This window comes from Abramis brama (genome assembly GCF_963993115.1).
Source record: "Abramis brama genome assembly, chromosome: 11".
Lineage (NCBI taxonomy): Eukaryota > Metazoa > Chordata > Actinopteri > Cypriniformes > Leuciscidae > Abramis > Abramis brama.
Window position 1 is genome coordinate 1,921,918 of NC_139973.1, and position 23,101 is coordinate 1,945,018.

General features: G+C 38.5%; 1 protein-coding gene across 7 annotated transcripts in view; it reads left to right on the forward strand.

The window, feature by feature from the left end:
- tox2 (TOX high mobility group box family member 2) overlaps positions 1–23,101 on the forward strand; it is a 129,716-nt gene that overhangs the window by 34,758 nt on the left and 71,857 nt on the right. For 4 of the 7 annotated variants that reach the window (XM_084129109.1, XM_084129110.1, XM_084129114.1 and 1 more), the window contains exon 2: positions 13,400–13,492. The exons of the other annotated variants lie outside the window; for them this stretch is intronic. In XM_084129109.1, coding sequence (XP_083985235.1) covers positions 13,400–13,492 — 93 coding nt within the window. The remainder of the gene's footprint in view (positions 1–13,399; positions 13,493–23,101) is intronic. 7 annotated transcript variants of the gene reach the window in all.

Here is a 23,101-nt window from a genome sequence, read left to right on the forward strand (position 1 = left end):
AGTGTATGTTAATGACTATTCATGGAGTGGTACCACAGTAGAGCTTTTACATACTGTAAAGCAAATCTTCAAACAACACAAAAGCCATTAATAACTTGTGCATGTGTTCCAAAACCTAGTGTGTGTGTGTGTGTGTGTGTGTGTACTGTACCTACTTAACTATATTTTGGGGACAAATTTGTACCTAGAAGTGACAAAAACCTGACAAAATCTCCAAAACTCGCCTTTAGAGACGTAATAATTAAATGTTTTTTAAAAATGTAAAAATGCAGAAAGCTTTGTGTGATGGGTAGGTTTAGGGGAAGGGTTAGTGTGTGTGTGTGTGTGATGGGTAGGTTTAGGGGAAGGGTTAGTGTGTGTGTGTGTGTGTGTGTGTGTGTGTGTGTGTGTGTGTGTGATGAGTAGGTTTAGGGGAAGGGTTAGTGTGTGTGTGTGTGTGATGGGTAGGTTTAGGGGAAGGGTTAGTGTGTGTGTGTGTGTGTGTGATGGGTAGGTTTAGGGGAATGGTTAGTGTGTGTGTGTGCGTGTGCGTGTGCGTGTGATGGGTAGGTTTAGGGGAAGGGTTAGTGTGTGTGAGTGCGTAGGTTTAGGGGAAGGGTTAGTGTGTGTGTGTGTGTGTGCGTGTGCCTGTGATGGGTAGGTTTAGGGGAAGGGTTAGTGTGTGTGTGTGTGTGTGCGTAGGTTTAGGGGAAGGGTTAGTGTGTGTGTGTGAGATGGGTAGGTTTAGGGGAAGGGTTAGTGTGTGTGTGTGTGGGTAGGTTTAGGGGAAGGGTTAGTGTGTGTGTGTGTGTGTGTGTGCGCGTGTGCGTGTGATGGGTAGGTTTAGGGGAAGGGTTAGTGTGTGTGTGTGTGTGTGTGTGTGTGCGTGTGATTGGGTAGGTTTAGGGGAAGGGTTAGTGTGTGTGTGTGTGTGTGTGCGCGTGTGATGGGTAGGTTTAGGGGAAGGGTTAGTGTGTGTGTGTGTGTGTGTGTGTGTGTGTGTGTGTGTGTGCGTGTGATGGGTAGGTTTAGGGGAAGGGTTAGTGTGTGTGTGTGTGTGTGCGTGTGTGTGTGTGTGTGATGGGCAGGTTTAGAGGTAGGCTTAGTGTGTGTGTGTATGTGTGTGTGTATGTGTGTGTGTGTGTGTGTGTGTGTGTGTGCGTGTGATGGGTAGGTTTAGGGGTAGGGTTAGTGTGTGTGTGTGTGTGTGTGTGTGTGTGTGATGGGTAGGTTTAGAGGTAGGGTTAGTGTGTGTGTGTGTGTGTGTGTGTGTGTGTGTGATGGGTAGGTTTAGAGGTAGGGTTAGTGTAAGGGTCCAGAATATACAGTTTGCACAATATAGAAACCATTACGTCTGTGGAATGTCCCCATTTAGATCAGTAAACGTGTGTGAGCATATTATGTATGTATATATAGCAGTTTTGTGCAATGCAATGATGTACAAATTTGAGCGTTCGTAGTGTTTTGGGCCTTATGAGTTTGTATTTCAGTGATGATGCAGGCCGCAGGCAGAGCTCTTGAGTGCTGTGTAATATAATCTATTGCACATCTCCGACAGACCTGAATTCATGCCGCTAAAACGACTATTTTGTGCCGACCACAATATCTTAGCATGCACTTTCAGTATCACACAAACAGTTTGCTGTAGCCATCGCTGCGGTGCAAAGGACTCCAGGGCAGAACACATGAATCATCTTTTTCAGCAGATATAACACACAATCACCCACTCCGCTGAACTTATACCAAGATATTGCACATTTAAAAAGTCACTTATTTGCAGTCACTCCCATGTTTTTCTCTACACGGCCACAGCTGCATCATCAGTGTTGGAGTAGAAACTGACCTCAGATCAGCACTCTGTGGAAAGACACACACTGTGAAATGTGCTGGTATTAGTTTATGTAATTGCATTGCTCATAAAGTAAACACACGCCTGCCAGATTCTGCATTATTCCTGATGAAACTGTTAAGGTTTATTTTTAGAGAATTAATTCTCAGGCGCCACACACACATGTGAACATTTTCCAAACCTGTTGCGTTTTAGTTTGTTATGAACTCTTATTATGAATGTGGTGGTGAAAGATGTTTTTATGAAACTTTTTAGATTTTTTATGACCGTAATCTTACTTTGGCAACCAGTGAGGTTGCTCTTTCATAGCTTATATTTTGTCTCGGATGCAGTTTAGTCTCGGAGAGAACTGAGAAATTAAACATTAACTTTATGGAGAGGTGAGGAATATGAGGAGCTAAAGTGAGATTTAATTTGATGACACCTGCATATGCACACTCGCCCCTGATCTGAACCCACGTTTTAATCTGAATTAATTGCCTAGGATTAAATTATAGTGTTTGTTTGTGTTTGATTTGTGTTTGAGTGTGCGTTTACATGTCTCTCATATTTTCATGTTGATCTGTCTGTCAGCATGGACGCCAATTTACTGTGTTGTTCAACACGAGACATCTGCTGTGGAAAATAAACCCCATGAGATCATTACACACACACTCTCTCACACACACACACACACACACACACGGCAGGATCAGAAGGTCTCGTACTCACGGGCTAAAACTGTCGCTAGCACTGTCGCCAGCCTAATGCCCTGGATACACCAATAAATGTCTGACACGTTAGAAAGGTATTAGACATTCATGTACATAAATATATTTCACCTATTTTTGCTTTATGGGCTTTCAATATAATCTCTTCTGCTGTTGGACTAATTAAGTTTTTCTGCTGTAGGACAAATTTTAATTTGTCAAATGCAGGCATGATAGTTTCGCCTTTCTTTTGTTGAACTCAAACTACACTTTTAAAGTGAAAAACTTACTAATCGACTGTTCTGTGTGGTTGCCAGGGCGTTGCTATGTGGTTGCTAAGGAGATCTGAGTGTTTTTTAGTGTTCTGCTATGTGGTTGCTAAAGTGTTTTGGTGGTTGCTAGGGCAATTGCTGTTTCTAGGCTGTTCTGTGTGGTTGCCAGGGCGTTGCTATGTAGTTGCTAAGGAGATTTGAGTGTTTTTGTGTTCTGCTACAGAATGTGGTTGCTAAAGTGTTTTGGTGGTTGCTAGGGCATTTGCTGTTCGGTGTTGTTGCCAGGCGTTGCTAAGGAAGTCTGAGGGATTTTTGATGTTCTGATATGTGGTTGCTAAAGTGTTTTGGTGGTTGCTAGGGCATTCACAGTTGCTAGGCTGTACTGTGTGGTTGCCAGGGTGTTGCTAAGGAGGTCTGATTGACTTTTAGTGTTCTGCTATGTGGTTGCTAAAGTGTTTTGGTGGTTACTAGACCGTTGCTTTGCAGTTGCTATGCTTTTCTGGGTGGTTGCCAGGGCGTTTCTATGTGGTTGTTGAGAAAATCTGAGTAAATTTTAGTGTGGTTTATTGTGGTTGCTAAAGTTTTTTGGTGGTTGCTAGGTCATTGCTTTGCTGTTCTGGGTGGTTGCTAGGGCATTGCTATGTGGTTGCTAAGGAGGAGTGATTTTTAGGCTGATGGTATGTGGTTGCTATGGTGTTGCTATGTGGTTAATTATAGGCCCAAGTGTTTCTGTTATCTGGGAATTTTCCAGCTGTTTTATCGTTCAGCAGGTGAAAATCCTGCATCTGTACTTAGTAAAGTAGCAGCACATTCATGTCTAGAACACACACACACACACACACACACACACACACACAGAGAGAGAAGTTTAATACTTCTCTTATGGCATCAGACTGTATGTAAAACACTTTTCAGTTGTAATTGAAATAATTATTTTTACAGCGTTTGCTGATTTGGACTGAATTCAGGATAATAAGTTTCCCTGGTCTGTTGTCTGTCTGTTAGTATCCAAATGAGTTTGTCTTAGCTTGCGAGAACAATGTTTTTGCAACTTGGCTTCTTCAAACTCCATCACGTCTCAAATGTGTGTTTGGCAGCGAGTGTTTGGACAGCTTTTCTCTGGAAACAGCACTTTTGATTTAGACGACGAGCAGATGGTTGTAAGTAGATTGCTTTCATGTTAAGAAATCACTTTCCTTCTTTTGTCTGGGCTGCAAACGGAAGATTATTTTAATGCGGCCTCTTTTTTTGTCATTACTGTGTATGGAAGGATGACATAACACCAAATACTCTGGAAAGAAAGAGGATGAGGAACGGAGAAGCCTGACGGCGCTCCAATGCCATTGGTTCAGCGACAGAAACCTGTTGCCAAGCTTACAGTCCAATTATTAAAGGAATATTTTAAAGCTCAGATGTTGCTCGTTCAGAGATCAGGACATTAGTTGTCATGTTTCATTGAAATATCTATTTTAACTCAGATGTTTATCCTATGATTTCCTAATGAGAGACAAATAATTAATGTGGAGAGCAGCTCGGATCATTTGATGAGAAATGTTTCATATTGAGAATTTGCAGACTTCTATATCTTGGCATGTCATGAAACTCTAGATGGCACAGGCTGATTGGCCCTTACCTCAATCTGATTGCAATCACATAATTCTCTTTACGGCACACCTGATTGGTTCCTGATGTATCAGTAGCCAATGAGCTCGCGGCTCAACCTTCAAATACTGGCAGTATTTTCTGTGGCAGTTGCTGCGCGCTTTCAGAAACCCTCCACCCTCCCCAGCTCCACCTGTGTAGATCTGCTACGGGTTATTCATGTACGTTATATTGTAAAGCAGCAGCATGTGTTACTTGCTCACAGCAGCGTGTTGTGTATGTATTGGCAGTAGCAAGTCTTGTACCTGCTCTGCAGCAGCAGTAGCAATAACCAAACGCAGCAACAATATCCATAAGCAGCAATAACCAAAAGCAGCAGCAATAACCAAAAGCAGCAACAATATCCATAAGCAGCAATAACCAAAAGCAGCAGCAATAACCAAAAGCAGCAGCAATAACCAAAAGCAGCAACAATATCCATAAGCAGCAATAACCAAAAGCAGCCGCAATATCCATAAGCAGCAATAACCAAAAGCAGCCGCAATATCCATAAGCAGCAGCAATAACCAAAAGCAGCAACAATAACCAAAAGCAGCAACAATAACCAAAAGCAGCTGCAATATCCATAAGCAGCAGCAATAACCAAAAGCAGCAACAATAACCAAAAGCAGCAACAATAACCAAAAGCAGCCGCAATATCCATAAGCAGCAGCAATAACCAAAAGCAGCAACAATAACCAAAAGCAGCAACAATAACCAAAAGCAGCCGCAATATCCATAAGCAGCAGCAATAACCAAAAGCAGCAACAATAACCAAAAGCAGCAACAATAACCAAAAGCAGCCGCAATATCCATAAACAGCAGCAATAACCAAAAGCAGCCGCAATATCAATAAGCAGCAATAACCAAAAGCAGCAACAATAACCAAAAGCAGCAACAATAACCAAAAGCAGCCACAATATCCATAAGCAGCAATAACAGCAGCAGAGTAGCAGATCTATTCTGACAAGACCAAACATATCAATATTGTCATATCTTAGCCTGAAGTCGTCATACTCAGATTCTAGTCAGAATATGAGTCTGATACTGCTCCATTGGGCTGTGATTATGGGGCGTTTAAACCGAACCAGGAATGAAAATGCTTCTGCACTCAATTGGATAGACCTACAACCAATCAGAGCAACGGAGTAAGTGACGTATGTTCTTCATTCATCTTTCCGATTGACAAATGCCTTGATCGCGGTTCTCCACAACGGATCAATTCCAGACCGAACTTCCCAACCTCAAATGTTGTGGGCGGGGCTAAGTTCGGCTGGTGGTATAATTAACCACATAGCAACACCATAGCAACCACATACCATCACCCTAAAAATCACTTCTCCTTAGCAACCACATAGCAATGCCCTAGCAACCACCCAGAACAGTGAAGCAATGCCCTAGCAACCACCAAAAAACACTTTAGCAACCACAATGCACCACACTAAAATTTACTCAGATTTTCTCAGCAACCATATAGAAACGCCCTGGCAACCACCCAGAAAAGCATAGCAACTGCAAAGCAATCTCAATTCTCCAGCGGCAGCCATCTTTGTTGTAAACAAATTCGACCCAAGCGCTCTTTGATGACATGGATGATTGCGTTACTGTTGATCATCTGTCCATCATCGTATAAAGCCCGCCCTGACAATTTGATTGGTCCGAACAGCTCTGGTTCGAGCACAGTTGATCCACAACGGATCAAGTCCAGACCGAACTTCCCGACCTCAAATGTTGTGGGCGGGGCTAAGTACAGGCTGGCATCCAGGCTAGTCATATCCATTATAATGCTAAAAACTCAGAGTTGTCATGACAGAACTACAGTCTTTCTGTCAAAAGAAACATCTGAGAAGTAGGAAGCATCAGAAAAAGTCCTCGTTTAATCTCTTTTCTGTCTGTGAGTAACAACTGAGATGTTAAAGAGATTCTGTGTAAATTCTGTACATGTTTTTACTCATAAGAAGTTTTGTTATCATCCCTGTGATTATGTAAAGGCAAAAGGATGATTGACAGTCAGAATGTGTTTTCAGTTTGAATCACATGATCCAGTCAGCATCACCTTGAAGAGAAACCCGCCTCTGATTGGCTGTTCTGAGTGTTGTATAGTAATGCATTTTTAAACGAAAGTAACGTGATTGGTCTCTGTTGTTCTCACTCTGACTGTGAGTTTGACAGCCACAAAAAGAAACGCTGATCCAGTGCACGTGCACTTACAGACTCACTGCATACTTAAATCATGCTTTTTATTTATATTTTCAGTGGAATTTGTCACTCATGATTATTGCTCTCCCTAGAAACTATATCCTCCTGAGACCCAGAAAAAAAAAGTTTTTTGAATTTAGTTTTTTTCATGTCATCACATTGTTTAGAGCACAAGAAACAACATTTTGGTAAAAAAACATTTTTGAAAAATAATATTTTATTCATATGTTATGCTATGTCCTCTGTAGTGGACACCAGGACTCAGTTGTTTAAAAAATAAAATGACATAAAATTATATGTATAGGCAAATACAATGTTTGTTTTTTTTTCAATCACCAATACATTTTGGGGTTTCAGGATTTTTTTTTAACCAAAATTTGTATAAAGATGATTCTCAACTATGTTATGAAAGAAATAACGGAATGAATTGATACACCATTTTACTTTATGCAATATGTGGGTAAAATGGCCATAAATTAATATTCCCATTCAATGCAATGTATCTATAAACTGTATCTAATTTGCACATTAATGTGTTCTTGGAGCAACATTTAATGAAAAAAGAAGTGTAATAATTGGAGTAATAATTGGCAACATTTTAATAATATCTAATATTTCATTGGAATATTGATGTATAATTTAACTTGTTGTGTCTCACAAAATGCCTGATAAACATGATTTAAGTCCTGATGTCCTCTACAGTGGACACGTATGAAATCAACGCCCTGTTCTGGAACAGAAAGTCATTTTTTTATTTGAAACCCCTTAACATTTTCCTGAGATGTTGTTTTATGAAATACAATTTGAAAAGTAGTCCAATTTAAATTATAATTACAATATATTATATTTCCATAAGAATGCTACATTTGATCACTAAAGACCAAGGAGAAGTTGTTTTCATGGTGAAACCTCCAAACATTTGGTATCTCTGAAAAGTCCTGAATGTGCTCTTTACAGGATACCCGGGTTGTGTCATGTGACATGTATGATGTCAGAGAAATTCACTGAAATATAATGTCCACTACAGTGGACAAAAGTCTATTCTTGGGTCCCAGTAATGCTTGGAATCAGCGAAGGAAACCATAGGTAATGCATAACAATGCAGTGAAAACCAATGTGAACACCTTAGCAACCGCATAGTAACGTCCCGGCCAATCACAAAATCCTAACAATATGGCCGTGAGTTTGGCTCATATTTTCTCCAGAAATTGTACAAATCTGCTAGAATATTTATATTTCAACATCTGTAAACATTCACACTAGCCTATTTTCATTTCTACTCATCGATCATCCTCAACACTCTGTCTCTCTCTGTCCGTCTCACTCGTTTAAACAGGTCATTCATCTTCACATGGCCAAAACAATATGTTGATTGTACAAACACGGTTATTAACTGGACAGCTTCCAGCAGGAGTTATTTTGGATGGAAAGGCCTGTGGGAACATCGTGTGCTTTAGAGATTTGTGCTGTGATGCAACCGCAGAGAGAAATAAAAGCCATCGGTCGGATCACTCCTTCACTTTAGATTAGTTTTAAGTAGCTAAATGTCACAGATAAGCATCATCGTCCCACAGAAATAATGTGTGTGTCCCGGTTTATTCAGCTGGAGAATCTCAGTTCACCTCACTTCACCCAGGAATGCCCTGAATTTGAAAAATAATTCATAGAATTATTAATATATTTTTCAAAAAAATTAAACTTTTAGGGTTTGAGTGTGTATGTTTGTGTGTGTATGTGTGTGGGTTTGTGTTTGTGCATGTGTGTGTTTGTGTGCATGTGTGTATATGAGTGTGTGTGTTTGTGTATATGAGTGTGTGTGTGTGTGTATATATGAGTGTGTATGAGTGTATGGTGTATGTGTGTGTTTATATGAGTGTGTGTGTGTATGAGTGTGTGTGCGTGTGCATGTGTGTGTGTGTGTGTGTGTGTGTGTATATGAGTGTGTGTGGGTTTGTGGCGTGTGTGTATATGAGTGTGTGCGTGAGTGTGTTTGTTTGTATGTGTGTGGGTTTGTGTTTGTGCATGTGTGTGTTTGTGTATATGAGTGTGTATGAGTGTATGGTGTGTGTGTGTGTGTGTGTTTATATGAGTGTGTGAGGGTTTGTGTGTATATGAGTGTGTGTTTGTGTGTGTGTGTATGAGTGTGTGTGTGTGGGTTTGTGTTTGTGTGTGTGGGTTTGTGTTTGTGCGTTTGTGTGCGTGTCCGTGTGTATATGAGTGTGTGTGGGTTTGTGTGTATGTTTGTGTGCGTGTATATGAGTGTGTGTTTGTCTTGTATTGTGTTGCAGATGTTCTCTTCAACAGCACCCCATCCTCATTTTTCTGTTATCCTAATTAAACGCACACACACACACAACCGAAAAACAATTCCCCCTATTTGCATAATGAGACAGAATCTGTGAGAGACTAACGAGAAATCTAACGATCTCTCCACAGAGAAAGTCAGCCAGAGTCGGATCCGTTTCTGTCTCATTTATAAACGGCCGGCCACTTTTATATTAGTTTGTTTTGATTATGTCTAATGAGTCGCGGACAGAAAAACACGTCTGTTACTGGACAGAACTTTAATGAAGCACCAGTTTAATGAAGATTCACTCACGCCGCTCTTTGAAGCATTTATGAAGCATTTATGAAACATATATGACTAAAAACATCATAGAAGTACCGTAAATTGAAATCAGAACATGATTTTACAGTATTGTTTCCAGATTTTGTGCTTGACAGACGTGATCACAATGAACAATGAAGTTTCACGGCAAAATAGCATGGTATGATATGAGGATCATCATGTTTCCAGCGCAGGTCGACATTTACTCTCCTGCTGATGTTCATTTATCGCGCTCGTACCGAGCAAGCGTTAAGTGTTTGGCATGATCATCACTTAAACACACACTCACTGAAGTACGCAGCCACACCACCTAGTATTTTATACTATATTTAATATTACTAAGTACATCCCTACTGTGGACGGCTCAGTGCTTTAGCGCCTGGAATAGAATCATTCCACCCGTCTAGATGCTTTTCAGGCCATAATTGCAACTTAATCTCTGGCACTATGCAATTTGCATTGTAATAATATCCAATATTCAAACTGCAGTAATGGTCTTGCGGTTTAGGGAATATTTGCATCTAGCAGCTGGTGCTTTGGGTTTCTCTTTCATGCAGATTTGGTCTTGTTTGTTTGTATTTAAACGTCCCTTTGCTGGTTTATTTAAAGGAATAGTTCACTTAATAATGAAACCCTCAACTTGTTTCAAACCTTTGTTCTGCTGAACACAAAAGAAGACATTTTGAAGAATGTCGACCAAACAGTTTTTGGACCCCATTGACTTCCATAGTAAGAAAAAAAAAATACTATGGAAGTCGATGGGGTCCAAAAACTGTTTCTTCAAATTATCTTCTTTTGTGTTCAAGCAAGTTAAGGGTGAATAAATAATGATGAGATGTTTATAATTTCATTGTTTAAATCATATTAGTTTTAGTTAACAGTAACAACACTGGTCTTATCGTGATCGATTCATTACTCAGAAGAACAATATGTTAAAGTTATGTTTGAGTTTCAAATATGTTTTAGTAGCCGTGTGGCATGACAACAGGAATACAAAACAATGTGTCATCTACTAACTTTAATCCACGAGCCTCATCTTCCAGTCAAACGAGTGATTTAACCACAATCATTCTGGTAGCTGTCTGGTTCGAAACGTTCAGAAATGTCCCCTAAAGTCACCCACGGGTTACAGTAAAGTGTGCAGTAAAGGGCAGGTCGATTACGGACACGTGCCGTGGTTAACAGGAAGACTCGAGGTGCAGAAAACCCCTGTTGTGAGTCTAAGTTTAGCTGTAGTGATGAGAGAGGCATTCAAATCAGAGAGAAAGAAAGAAAGAAAGGAGCATAGATGACAACATCTTCAATCTGTCTGAACGATTAGCGTCGTGGCCGGCCCGATCTGCCACATCTGATGAGGGACATTCTCACGCGCTAAATACAGCACTTCAGATTTACTTGACAGCATATTGTTAGTCATACGACACTTTCTGATTTACAGTGAAATGCAGAATCATCCAGCGCTCAGCCGAATCACTTCACGTGTGGGTTGTTTGCTTGCGTTTTCAAGACAATCGGCTGGCTGAGAGAAACTGATTGACATATATTAGTGTGAGGAAAGATTTGACATCAAACTTTATTGAAAACATGTTTATTTTAGTTTTTTAATATTTTAATTTTATTTTTTATTTTTGGCAATGCAAATACAAGACATTGACAGTATAATGATATAGATGTGCATGTCCATGAGATGTGAATATTTAACATAAACACCTGTTTTGTCTTTATCATATTTATATGCTACACCACCGTTGAATGAAATCCAATACTTGTTTCTTACTAGTTTTGGTGTGCTGATTCCAGAAATAGTGCATGTTTTGCTCGAGCACAAACAAAATATGATTTTGTTGCTTTAAACAACTATTTGTAACTATTTGTCTTGTATTATCCATTAATCAGCAGAAAAATTCCACATAGACATGATTCCTCTGAGCCTGACGACAACTATCTGTTCAGTTCTCCGCCGCTTTTCAATGACATTATTTTATGCCTAATCCTGAATTCAAGGTTAGAATTATGGACAGATGTTTTCTGCTGCATCTGTGGGTGTTTTACTGCATTCAAAGAGAAAAAGCTTGTGTTTATGTTTCTAGACATTAAATGGAGTATTTAACATTATTCCATTATTAGTATTTTTTCCACTCCTTTGCAGATTGCAAGTTAAATGATACATTTTGAATACAAACTGAATACATTTTTGACTACAATAATTTTGAATGCATTAAAACTACAACTTTTGACAAAATGTTTTAGTTATTTTAAAGCTAATATATATATATATGTAACGCATTACTAAATAACGTGTTACTGTAAGTTGGTTTCTTTTTTAGGAACGGAGGAATGTAACGCGTTATAATATCCAAAATAGTAATTAGAGTATAGTTCCAAGCCCAAGTTACAGCTGTGTTATTTCGCTGCCGACAGCATGCAGTGTTTTATAATAATAATAATAATAATAATAATAATAATAATAATAATGCATTTTATTTAAGGCGCCTTTCAAACCACTCAAGGTCACCATACAACAAGTAGCAACAGTAACAATATTAAAACAGAAAATAACAGTAAATAACAATGTCAATAGAAAACAGCAATAAAAAAAGTACTGGACTTGAGTGCACAAAGTAATCATGGAAGATAAGCAGTTCTGAATAAATGAGTTTTGAGTTTTGAGCTAACGAGTCTGAATTACGGATGTTGACTGGGAGAGAATCCCAAAGACGAGGAGTCTTTGTTCATCTTGATTGTAAAAAGAGAAATAGCTTTTCAGATGCCGTCATCTACTCATGGAGAGAGAACATTACGCGTTCTGTAGCTGGAAATACAATCATTATTTTGAGTTTATTTCTGTCAACGGTAAGAACATTATTGTGCGCTGTCAATTATGTGGGGGGAAGAAAACCTTTTCAACTGCGGAAAACTCCACATCTAATTTGTTAACACGCCTGAAAGCGCAGCACGGTAAAACTTCTCGAGAAACAGCAGGTGCGGAGAGCAGTGCATCAACTTCTACTGTCGAGTCCAGTCCAAATATACAAATATTTCAAAGTTGGAGTTAAAAGTCAGAAGAAACTGGCTTAATTTAGTTTGTTCTGAGATATTGTATGCTCTTCCCAATAAAGTTAATTCATGAGCAGGCTAAAGAGGTTATTCTGGGTTTTTTGTACTAATTAAAACTAATTACATTACATTAACTTTTGAAATAAAGTCATCAAAACAGTAGCTTGATTACTTTTAAAAGGAGTAATCAGTCATTTAATTACATTTCCAGAGTAACTTGCACAAACAACACTGTATATATAACTACATGATGGAAAGTTTTTACTGATATTTTTTAACTCAGCATTATCAAATTATTTTCTATTTAAGATGCAGGGCTGTGTTATTTTGTTAATGAGCCTGAGGCCGTATTTTATCATCCGGTTGTAATTTTTCTCTCAGGTCATTTGAGAGACAGTGGTGTGCACTACAAGTACACTACACTAGTTTCATATGTCTCTATGTGTGTGTGTGTGTTTGGCACACTCTCTTGTGTGAATCATTAGATGTTGGATTGCTCCGAATCCTAAACCCAGACTGCCAAAACTCCTGCCGGGAGCGTTTCCTCAAACAAGCCTCACACACAGAGTGGGACAGAGGAGATCTCTCACACACACACACACACACACACACACACACACACACACACACACACAGACACAGATACATGAACACGCAGTGGGAAGAGGCCAGAATGACTGACTGAAATCAGTTCATATGTCATGATTCACGCTGAGCTCAATATGTTATAGTGGCATTTAAGTCAATCATCACTTGTACTAGTGCTGATCATGATGTGATCAAACGCCTGGAGTATTAAAGGCACGGTTTACACCCACTGGATGATAAAACAGCTGGAAAAGTCCCATAAACACACATTGAAGGAGGAACCTGAGCCGTATATCCATAATATTAGAGGGTGGATTATGGTAAACACCTTAGATACTATAGTAAAATGTCAGTGAGGGAAAATCCTGTTGGGTATTGATGATGTTTTGATTTGTGAAGCTCTCATTGGTTGTCTGTCAATGATGAATCAGTCGTTTCACTTCTAAGTTGGGTGCGTTGTCCTGTGTTTTCTCTCCTCTCTGTCTCCTTCCGCCTCTCCTCTTCTCCATCTCTACAGAGCAGATTCAGTGTAGGAGATCGAGGTGTTAGGCTGTACGGCGCATTACCCGTGAGACACAACCCTGAGGAGAAAAGACTGCCCTCTTCAGGGGTGAGACCCGTTCCACACCTTCATCTTCCTCTTCAGCTCTGACACAAACCCTAGTGAGACCTAACCCTAACCTACTGACCAGAAACATACTCTAAACAAGGGGCTTTTGCCCAATAGCCGCCATTTCACCGTCTCGGTTAACTATAGACCCGATATAGTCCGGCTATAGCTCTATTCGGACGGGACTAGTTTAACATGGAGAGGAGGGGTAGAGTAATAATTACCAGAGCTTCTCTTCTCTCCGAATGTGCATCTCAGTGATCATCACGGACAATGTCAGTAAAGATTACGGTGACTTTTACCTTCAGTAAAAAGGTCCGGAGAAATAACCTCAGGTAATACTAATCCCGTGCGAATAGACCCGCTGTAAATATGTACGTAAATATTTCATCATATCCAGTTTAAAAGTAGTTTCCCGCAGTTTTTTAAGTATGGAGACGCTTGATAAAGCATCAGTTGCGTTCTAGTCGCTGGGACGAGTCTGTGGCAAAACTCAAGTGTTTCACACACACCATTCAGATCAGAAGAAGATCGACAGCACTTGTTAGAGGCACGAAACATCTTTTCGCGTTAGCTAAGTGCCTATTACCAACACAATCCAATCTGAAGTTAATTAATACATCGTTTGAACGGACATAACTGTTTTATATATATAAATATAGGTTATATGTGCTTGTGCACGTGATATCAGGAAGCAGCGTAACACACATGAGTGTGACGGCGGAGTGTAAATCGAGTTACTCTCCCACTTCTGCTAGTTTTACTGAGATCTCCTATCCCGTGCGAATTGGCCATTAATATTACAGACGTCCTGTGGTAAAATTACACTCCATCTACCCTGGTAAAGTTAATCCCGTCCGAATAGGGCTTATGAGTAACCCACTTCTAGCCAAAATAACCTTGAATTTGGTTACATGTCGTTTTTGCTAAAATAACTTGTGAGATGAATGATATTCCATCATGTAAGCAAAGTCAACAGTGATTACAAGGCGTTTGGTTTTTCATTTCTTTGACGTGTTCATATTTTAGATGACTAGTCTATTCTTGTGCGATGGTTAGATGTCTATTCAGTTTTCACTGACAGCCCAAATTTTGCCTTGTTTTAGCCTAGACGTCTGGGCCGTGTTTGGACGGTTATTAGACGTATTTTAAACGCAAAATTGCTTGCTGGGATTATGGATTCACCAAAGAACCTTTCAGAATCACTTTTAATAATAATATTTAATAATCTAAAGTACCTTTTTCCAGTATAAATAACCTGGAATGGTTCTATGGATGATAAAGTTCCTTCATGAAACCATAGATACAAATAAAGATGGAGTTTATGCAAGTACGCAAACACCATAATCAATAATGGAGTGTCTATTTACACTAACTCCGCCCACTGACGTCAAAATTACAGAAGACGCTGGATTATCAACAGTAGAAATACGGTGCGTGGCAGAAAGTTTTGATGCAAATCGACCCGAGTTCAAATCCGCCTTTTGCTGAACTCGCTCTACTCCCTTTCCCCATCACATATCAGATCGGAAAGGCATTTATTTTCAATATAAATGAATATATAAATTAATAATCATTCTAATTCCACGAGAACAGCGAAGTCCACACCACAGCAATAACAAAAACAACATTGGAATCACTTTCAGACCAATTTTTTTTTCCCCAGCTGATGAATGATAAAAACATCCAATCAGAATCTGCTGACACACAAATATGGTGAAATAACCAAACTGTAAAGATTGTTTCTGAAAGTATAATTAACATTTCTATTGACACAGCCACCATATTGGATTCGTTTGTCCACTCATCGTGGTTTATGTCGTCAGTTCGCTGGGTTTTGGATCAGGGTTTTCTCTAGCGCCCCCTGCTGTCTGACTGTGACTGTCTCTCTGTGGTGGTTTTGTGGTTCTCTGAGGGTCACATGATGAACTCAGAGTCTCTATATGTCCACATATGGCCACACTTCACACCCACCATAACCTCCCAGCCACTCACACACACACACACACACAAACACACACACAAACAGGCGCACATATCTTTATGGGGACTCTCCATAGACGTAATGGTTTTTATACAGTACAAACTGTATATTCTGTCCCCTTACACTAACCCTACCCCTAAACCTACCCATCACAGAAAACTTTCTGCATTTTTACATTTTCAAAAAAATATCATTTAGTATGTTTATTAACCCATTTCCCTCATGGGGACCGCTGGCTGGTCCCCACAATGGAGGTGATCTCAGGTTTTACTATCCTTGTGGGGCCATTTGGTTCCCACAATGTAATATAAACAAAAACACACACACACACACACACACACACACACCACATGCTACAGGATAAAGTTTAAACTTGAGCCAAAAACCAGTCTACTTAGACTCACACAACACACAGTGGCAGCATCAGATGGTAATGCCCTGACACTGAATGATCACCATATTCATGCACAATGCACTTGCATGGTATTTCAGAGAATATTGGTGCAATTATTTGTTAGTGAATATCATGCAATGTGGATGTTGTTATTTTTCTTTGCTTTGAGCATGAGAAGAATTAATGTCTACTGTAAGTTGTGAATTATTTCACCAAAAGACATGCATTTTTATAATGTGAGTTCTACAAACACAGTTACTATAGTGCATTTGTTGAATGAGCAATGCACGTGAATAAACAGTCATTTTAGCACCATCTTTATAGATCGTAGGCATGGTTTTTATTTTGTGCTCATTCAATGGTGTTTTTGCAGTTGCAGATATACACAGCTTATGTTTGCAATGCTGGTTCACACACATACAAAAGTGACTCACGTTCAGAAGTGTGCATGTTTGACTCAGAATTACCTATGTTTCCTTTTTCACTTTCCGTTACTTGAAAGGACCTCCATATTTAACAAAGTAAAACACGTCTGACTCACTGGAAAATCTCGAACTGCGTGTGCCCTCCGCTTTTCTTTTCAATTGATCTACTCAGCATATTAACTGAAAATGTGAAACTGTGGAAATAAACATGTTCCAAAACACTGAAAAATCCTCTGCAGTAGCTTTTCTTTTTGGAAAGATCTTCTCGTCGTCCTGCTCGAGTGAATACCGCCGTGTGCAATATTGTGGGCGGCTTCTTTTTAATTAGAAACGAGATGGTATTGATGTTCCAGAAACCGGCATCGTAAATCATTTATAGCGCCAACAAAGCAGCTCACGCTGACCAGTCATACCTCGTCCGAGCCGTTATCAGCGAGAAAAGCTGGAATATCAGGGGGATTTTAAAATGGTGATTTCCTGGAAAATTATGCAGATTGTATATAGTCCCATTGGTTTCCATGTTAATATTTCATTGTGCTGTGAGGTACTTTAAACAATACCATGGTATTGCCATCATGGGAGTGTTAAAAAACTAACATTTACATGGCATATGTTTATATTTATTATATATTATATTATTTTAAATAATGTAATATTTAAAAAGTCCAAAAAATAAGCACTTTTTGTAAGGAAACGGAAAAAAAACAGCTTGGATATGCAATGTTTTTTGAACATATATGGTAATACTAAGGTTTACTTTAACCTTGAAATTGTACAATTCTGATTTATTACTTTAAACAATCACATTATATTACCTTTATATAGTGTGTTAAAGAATAAGATTTCCCTGACATGCTTTTTTGTAATTTTATAGTAAGTTTGTATTTTATTATTTTTTTATTTTTGTAACAATAAGCATAAACATAAAAAAAATCATAAAATGCATGTATATACAATGGGTTTGAGCATGTGTGGTAATACTATGGTAATCTTTAACCTAGAAATTGTAAAATTCTGATTTTTAGGCCTGGAGAAGTCATGGAAATTAATAGAATCTTTTACAAATTTTTATTAAAATAATCCTCATCATCAAAGCCTGGAAAAGTCATGGAATTGTATTGGTCTAAAGGTGTGGGAACCCTGAATTCTCAGGGACATTTTGGATTATTTTAATGACTGCATTATCATCATCATTTTATGACATCATCATAAAGCATAGAAAGTAGAGTGATATACAGAAATATATATTTGTTATATATATAAATCATTATTCTACAGTTAGTTAAAGTTCTTTCACAGAGTCTTGACACTTTCATAAATAAAACTGAAAAATATCATATTTTTTTTTACAATGCCCAGAGTTCTGAGGAGCGATCTAAAAAAAGACAGTGGTAAAAAAAAAGAAAAAAATCTTTTTTCTTTCTTGCTCAGTTTTCCGGATGCGTACCTGCATTTACATATGAATGGTTTAAAATTATCTGCCTTTTATCAAGCGTCTCCTCAGCCGCCTTTTAAGAAGTCTAACCAAACCCTGGCATGAAGGTTGAGCTGAGAACAAGCACTTGAAGATCTCAGAGGAAACGTGCCGTTTCTCCTCGGCCCGTGCGTCAGGTGTTGCGGTGAGGGAGGGAACCAGCTTTAGTCTTTGTTCGGTATCTTTGCATCTCCACACACAGGGTTCAGTTGAAAGTTGGTTCAGTTAAACATCCGCTCACTAGCTAAAATAACCCCCCCCACTCACACACCCACCCTCACCTTCAGCTTCCTCTGGAGCTGAGCGACACACACACACACTCACATGCACATGTACACACTCACACACATGCACACACACACCCACCCTCACCTTCAGCTTCCTCTGGAACTGAGCGACACATACACACACACACACACACACACACACACACGCACACGTACACACTCACACACATGCACACACACACACTCACACACATGCACACATACACTCACACACATGCACATACACACTCACACACATGCACACACACACTCTCACACCCAACCTAACCATCAGCTTCCTCTGGAGCTGAGCGACACACACACACACACACACACACATGCACACATACACATGAACACACATGAACACACACATACTCACACACCCACCCTCACCTTCAGCTTCCTCTGGAGCTGAGTGACACACACACACACACACACACACACACACACACTCACACCCACACACACACACGCACACACACACACACACACACACACACACACACACACACACACTCACACACCCACCCACCATCAGCTTCCTCTGGAGCTGAGCAACACACACACACACATGCAAACATACACACTCACACACATGCACACACACACACTTACACACATGCACACAAACACACTCACACACGCACACACACACACACACACACACACACACACACACACACACACACACACACACACACACAGGCACTCACTCTCTCTCTCACACACACACACACACACACACACACAGGCTTTACAATACAAAACAGACCTAAATGATTCCGTAGTCATAATCCAGTAAGAGTAAAGACTTATAAAAGGAATTTTTATTGCAGCTTTGAATAGAAATATTTGCGTTCATAATATTGAGAGCTATGACTTTTGATTGAACATTTTTGGCATCTTTTGGTATCAGTTTTCAGTCTGAAACAAATAATTACAAAGTCACATTGAATTAAGCGTCGAGTAGAAAGAGTAAAATAAACATCAGTTTCATTCAGACTTTGCTCAGTTTATTCTCATCGCTGTCGAGTACGAGCTCTCGAGATATTCATGACATCCCAGTTATGATTCTTCTTTAGGTGTCATGTTATCTCACAGGTAAATGTTATTGCTCATGTATCAACTTGGTCTCAGATGTTCCTCCTAAAAACCACAACTTTTTATGACAAATAATATTTGCCTACAAGTGTATAGAACCATAAAATGAACATTTATAGCAGCTCAGCTCATTTGTTGAGAAATATTTGAGTTCATATTGAGTTTTTATTTTTACTTTTGATAGCAGATTTTGATTAATCTAAGGCAATTGAGATATTAACGAGATCTCATTATGAGTTTTCAGTGGTTTCCCTCATTTGGTGGCATTTCATCTGTAAGTTAAATGTTAAACAATCAATGCATAACAGCTATTAAAAACCAAACACCCACTTTTATTATATAAAGACAACGTGAAATCTGATTGGACCCGGATTACACACACTACTCTTCATATATCTCTCATTTTATTGTGCATGATTCATTAGTGTATGTTATTCTGTTTTTATTTGTATAAAAAAAAAACGTTGATGTAACTAACGCCGCATGTGCAGGCAAAACATATTAACCAAAAATATCATATTCTAACAAGTATTCAAAATAGAAATCTTTAAAAAAAAAAATTATATCTTTACTTTTTTTTAGACTTTTGAAAGGTAGTGTAAATTGTTACACAATATTTCTATTTCTATAAATGCTGTTCTTTTTTAAAACCTTTTTATTCATCAAAAAATCCTGAAAAAAGTATCACAGGTTATAAAAAAAATAATATTAAGCAGCACAAGCGTAATAAATCATCAAATCAGAATGATTTCTGAAGGATCATGTGACACTGAAGACTGGAGTAATGATGCTGAAAATTCAGCTTTGATCACAGGAATAAATTACACTTTACTGTATATTAAAACAGAAAATGAATGATTCGTTATTATTTTTTGATCAATTACTGTATAAAGAAGTGCTGTAAGTCATAAAGGTGTTTGTATATGAACTCTCAGTCCTAAAACAGGCCTTTTTTAAACAAAGCTATTGAGTTTTGTTCCGTGTGTGTGTGTGTTTAGGACGTGATCCGGTGTAATTCTTCTCACTCGAGCTGTAAATAAGAAATGAAACACACAATAACAGTCACAGCTGGAGATGATTGGGCAATCAGGGAACGTGGAGGCGTGGCTCAATCTCACACACTTCTGCACTGAAACACATGTGTGTGTATTGGGTTGTTTACATGTTAAATTGGTCGAGGAGGTTTTAACACTTCACATTCACATTATCTGAATGCATTCCCGTCGTGGTCCATTTGCGATTCAAGTGTTTGATATTAATGGTTTAATTTATTTGAATGTGTAAACACGTCCAATTATCGTAATTTAGCGTGGTTTGGCGTTGCGTGACACGTGATGTTTAATTGGGTTCTGCTTGTGTGCGTGTGTGTAATCATCAGGCCATCGTTCATATGTCACATCTGTACATTTAATTCCTCCTCATTTGTGAGACTCTGACACATTCCTGCATTCTGTTTCTCCTTTCTTTCTCCCTCCGCCTGATTTGGAGAGACTTGCATAGTCAATTACGCTGGAGTTTGAGAGATGGAGTGCGCTGGAGTTGCCATATTTTTTGTATGATATTAATATTTCATAAGTGCCATTCTCAGCTGAATATCTAAGAGAGAGCGCCTATTAGATTCGGCACTGCCAGAATATTATTCATTCTCCGGAGAGGAGACGAGCACCGGTAGCTCCCGTCATTACCTCGGCTGTTCTGGCAACAACTGGATTGTTTGAGTTGTCGGGTCCAAGTTGGCCTGGACGAGCGCACGGGTTGCCAGATTACAGTAACCGAGACCGAATAAAAGGTCAGAAGCAATGTGAATTGGACTCTGGTGAACTGAGTTAAATTGCACTGTGAATTTAGCCGTTTAATTAAGCACTCGGGTGCGAGAGGTCATGCTGTTTCACGTTTAACTGTATTTACCAATCAGCATCCGGAATGATTTATTATTTGCATTTAAAATCAGATTTCTGATTGGATGAGCTGCGTTTTTATTCTTTATTTATGAAGTTTCTTTGTGGATTGTCCTCTACAGTCAGACTAATGAACTATTATATTTGTGGCGAGAATGATTTCCTGATGATTATTAATAGTGGTTTTACCTATTTAATTAACTTTATTATCATATCATTGCCGCTGTCATTTTTTTAAAGCTCAAAGACACTCACATTTGTGCATTTAAAGTGATTTTTACCATGGTTTAACTCCTCTTTGCAATGCTTGTTGCATTATTGCATCATGTTTAGAAACTTCAAAAGTTCAAGGCTGCGTGTGAAAATGCTTCTATTTTGCATTTTTGAGAGTTGAATATAAATGTTTCACTACAGATTATATCTTGTAATTTGAGTCTCAAAAATAGACACGCATTCAAGAATATCTCAAAATACGCTGTAGCTTTATGAACATACGCTGATGAGATGACGAGATTTGAGATGAGCATCTTGAGCTTCAGTGGAAAAAGAAAATCTGACTGTTTGTACAAAGAGTCACATGATAATGTAAGAAAATGAGAATCATTGGTCACAATAATGAAGCATCTTTTAATATTTAAAAACCTTGCAATACTTCTATTTCTATAATATAGTCAGAAATAGTCCAGAATCTTTTTAATATTGAATATTTAACTGTAAAAAAAAGATATGATCAATTAGTCATGACAAAATGTTTTTACATTACTTGAACTGAACAAAATAATTTAAGCAATTTCAACTTTTATAAGTTATATGAGATTTGAATCAAAGGTCACCTTATGTTGCAAAAATGAAAATGTTCAATGTAGTTTAATATTCCTTATTTTGAAATGACTTAAACAACTTGATTATACTTAAATAATTTAATTAGCAACTGAGCTCAAGCTTTTAAGTAGAATTTTTTTTTTTTTTTACAGTGAAGTATATATTTATACTTCTAAAACCTTACATTATTCTATATTTTCCAAAATCCTAAAACTTAATTTCCGGGTTTACCGGGGGTCATGACATGAGAAATCAAATTGTCCTTGATCTTTCGACATAAATGAGGTCTTTGTACCATTAAAACATCCTGCATGTTTCAGAGCTAAAATCATCCTCATTATAAACAAAGCATTTATTTAATCAAGCTCCATGAACGGCTTGTTTGGATATTGCGGGATCTGTGACGTCACACGGGCAAATACATTTGCATATGCCCGCCTCCAGAGCAAGACATCGACCAATAGTTATTCATCACCACACCATAGGCCCCGCCCACTGGTGTTCAGTCACTTAACAGCTGACATCTGGACGTGAGCATCTAGAGCCATTATAATGACTGACACTGTCTACACCTGATGCGCGCTCAGTTTCTGATGGACTGGAGTCTGTCGAGAAGAGCGAAAGAACGTTTGCTTTGACACATCCAGTTCAAACAGTTGGTTTGAGTCTCTGTAGAAGGATCCCAGCATCGGAAACAAGCGGATGGTTTATTTTAATGGCATTCCGGATCTCGTCAGAGGATTATATGTTTGTTCGGAGCATTTTGTTTAGTCAGCGAGACACAGGTTGCAAAGAAACTTTAGTTGACAGAAGAAGCCGTGACTGTATTGAATCCGACAGCAGGGTAGGGCTGCACAATTAATCCAATTTGTAATCACAATTACAATTACAGATGCCACAATTATGTAATCGTTTAAAGGCGCAATTACAAAAAAGTTCACTTACATTATTCTGTGTGCTTAAGATGTGTTGTTGTTCTTTCTACAGCTTATCTTAAAGGAGCCGTATGTAAGATTGTGGCCAAAACTGGTACTGCAATCACTTTCAAATTACTGTAGAGCGGTGTATCCCCCCCCGGTGTATTCAATTACTTTATGATTAATTGAAATACATTTCTTATATACAGCTCCTTTAAGGGTTTTTCCCCCATTGTTTGATTTTTTTTTTTTTAATATAACATTATAATACCATGCATATATTTACTTTGGTTTGGTTTCTTGAAATATATATATTTATTTATTT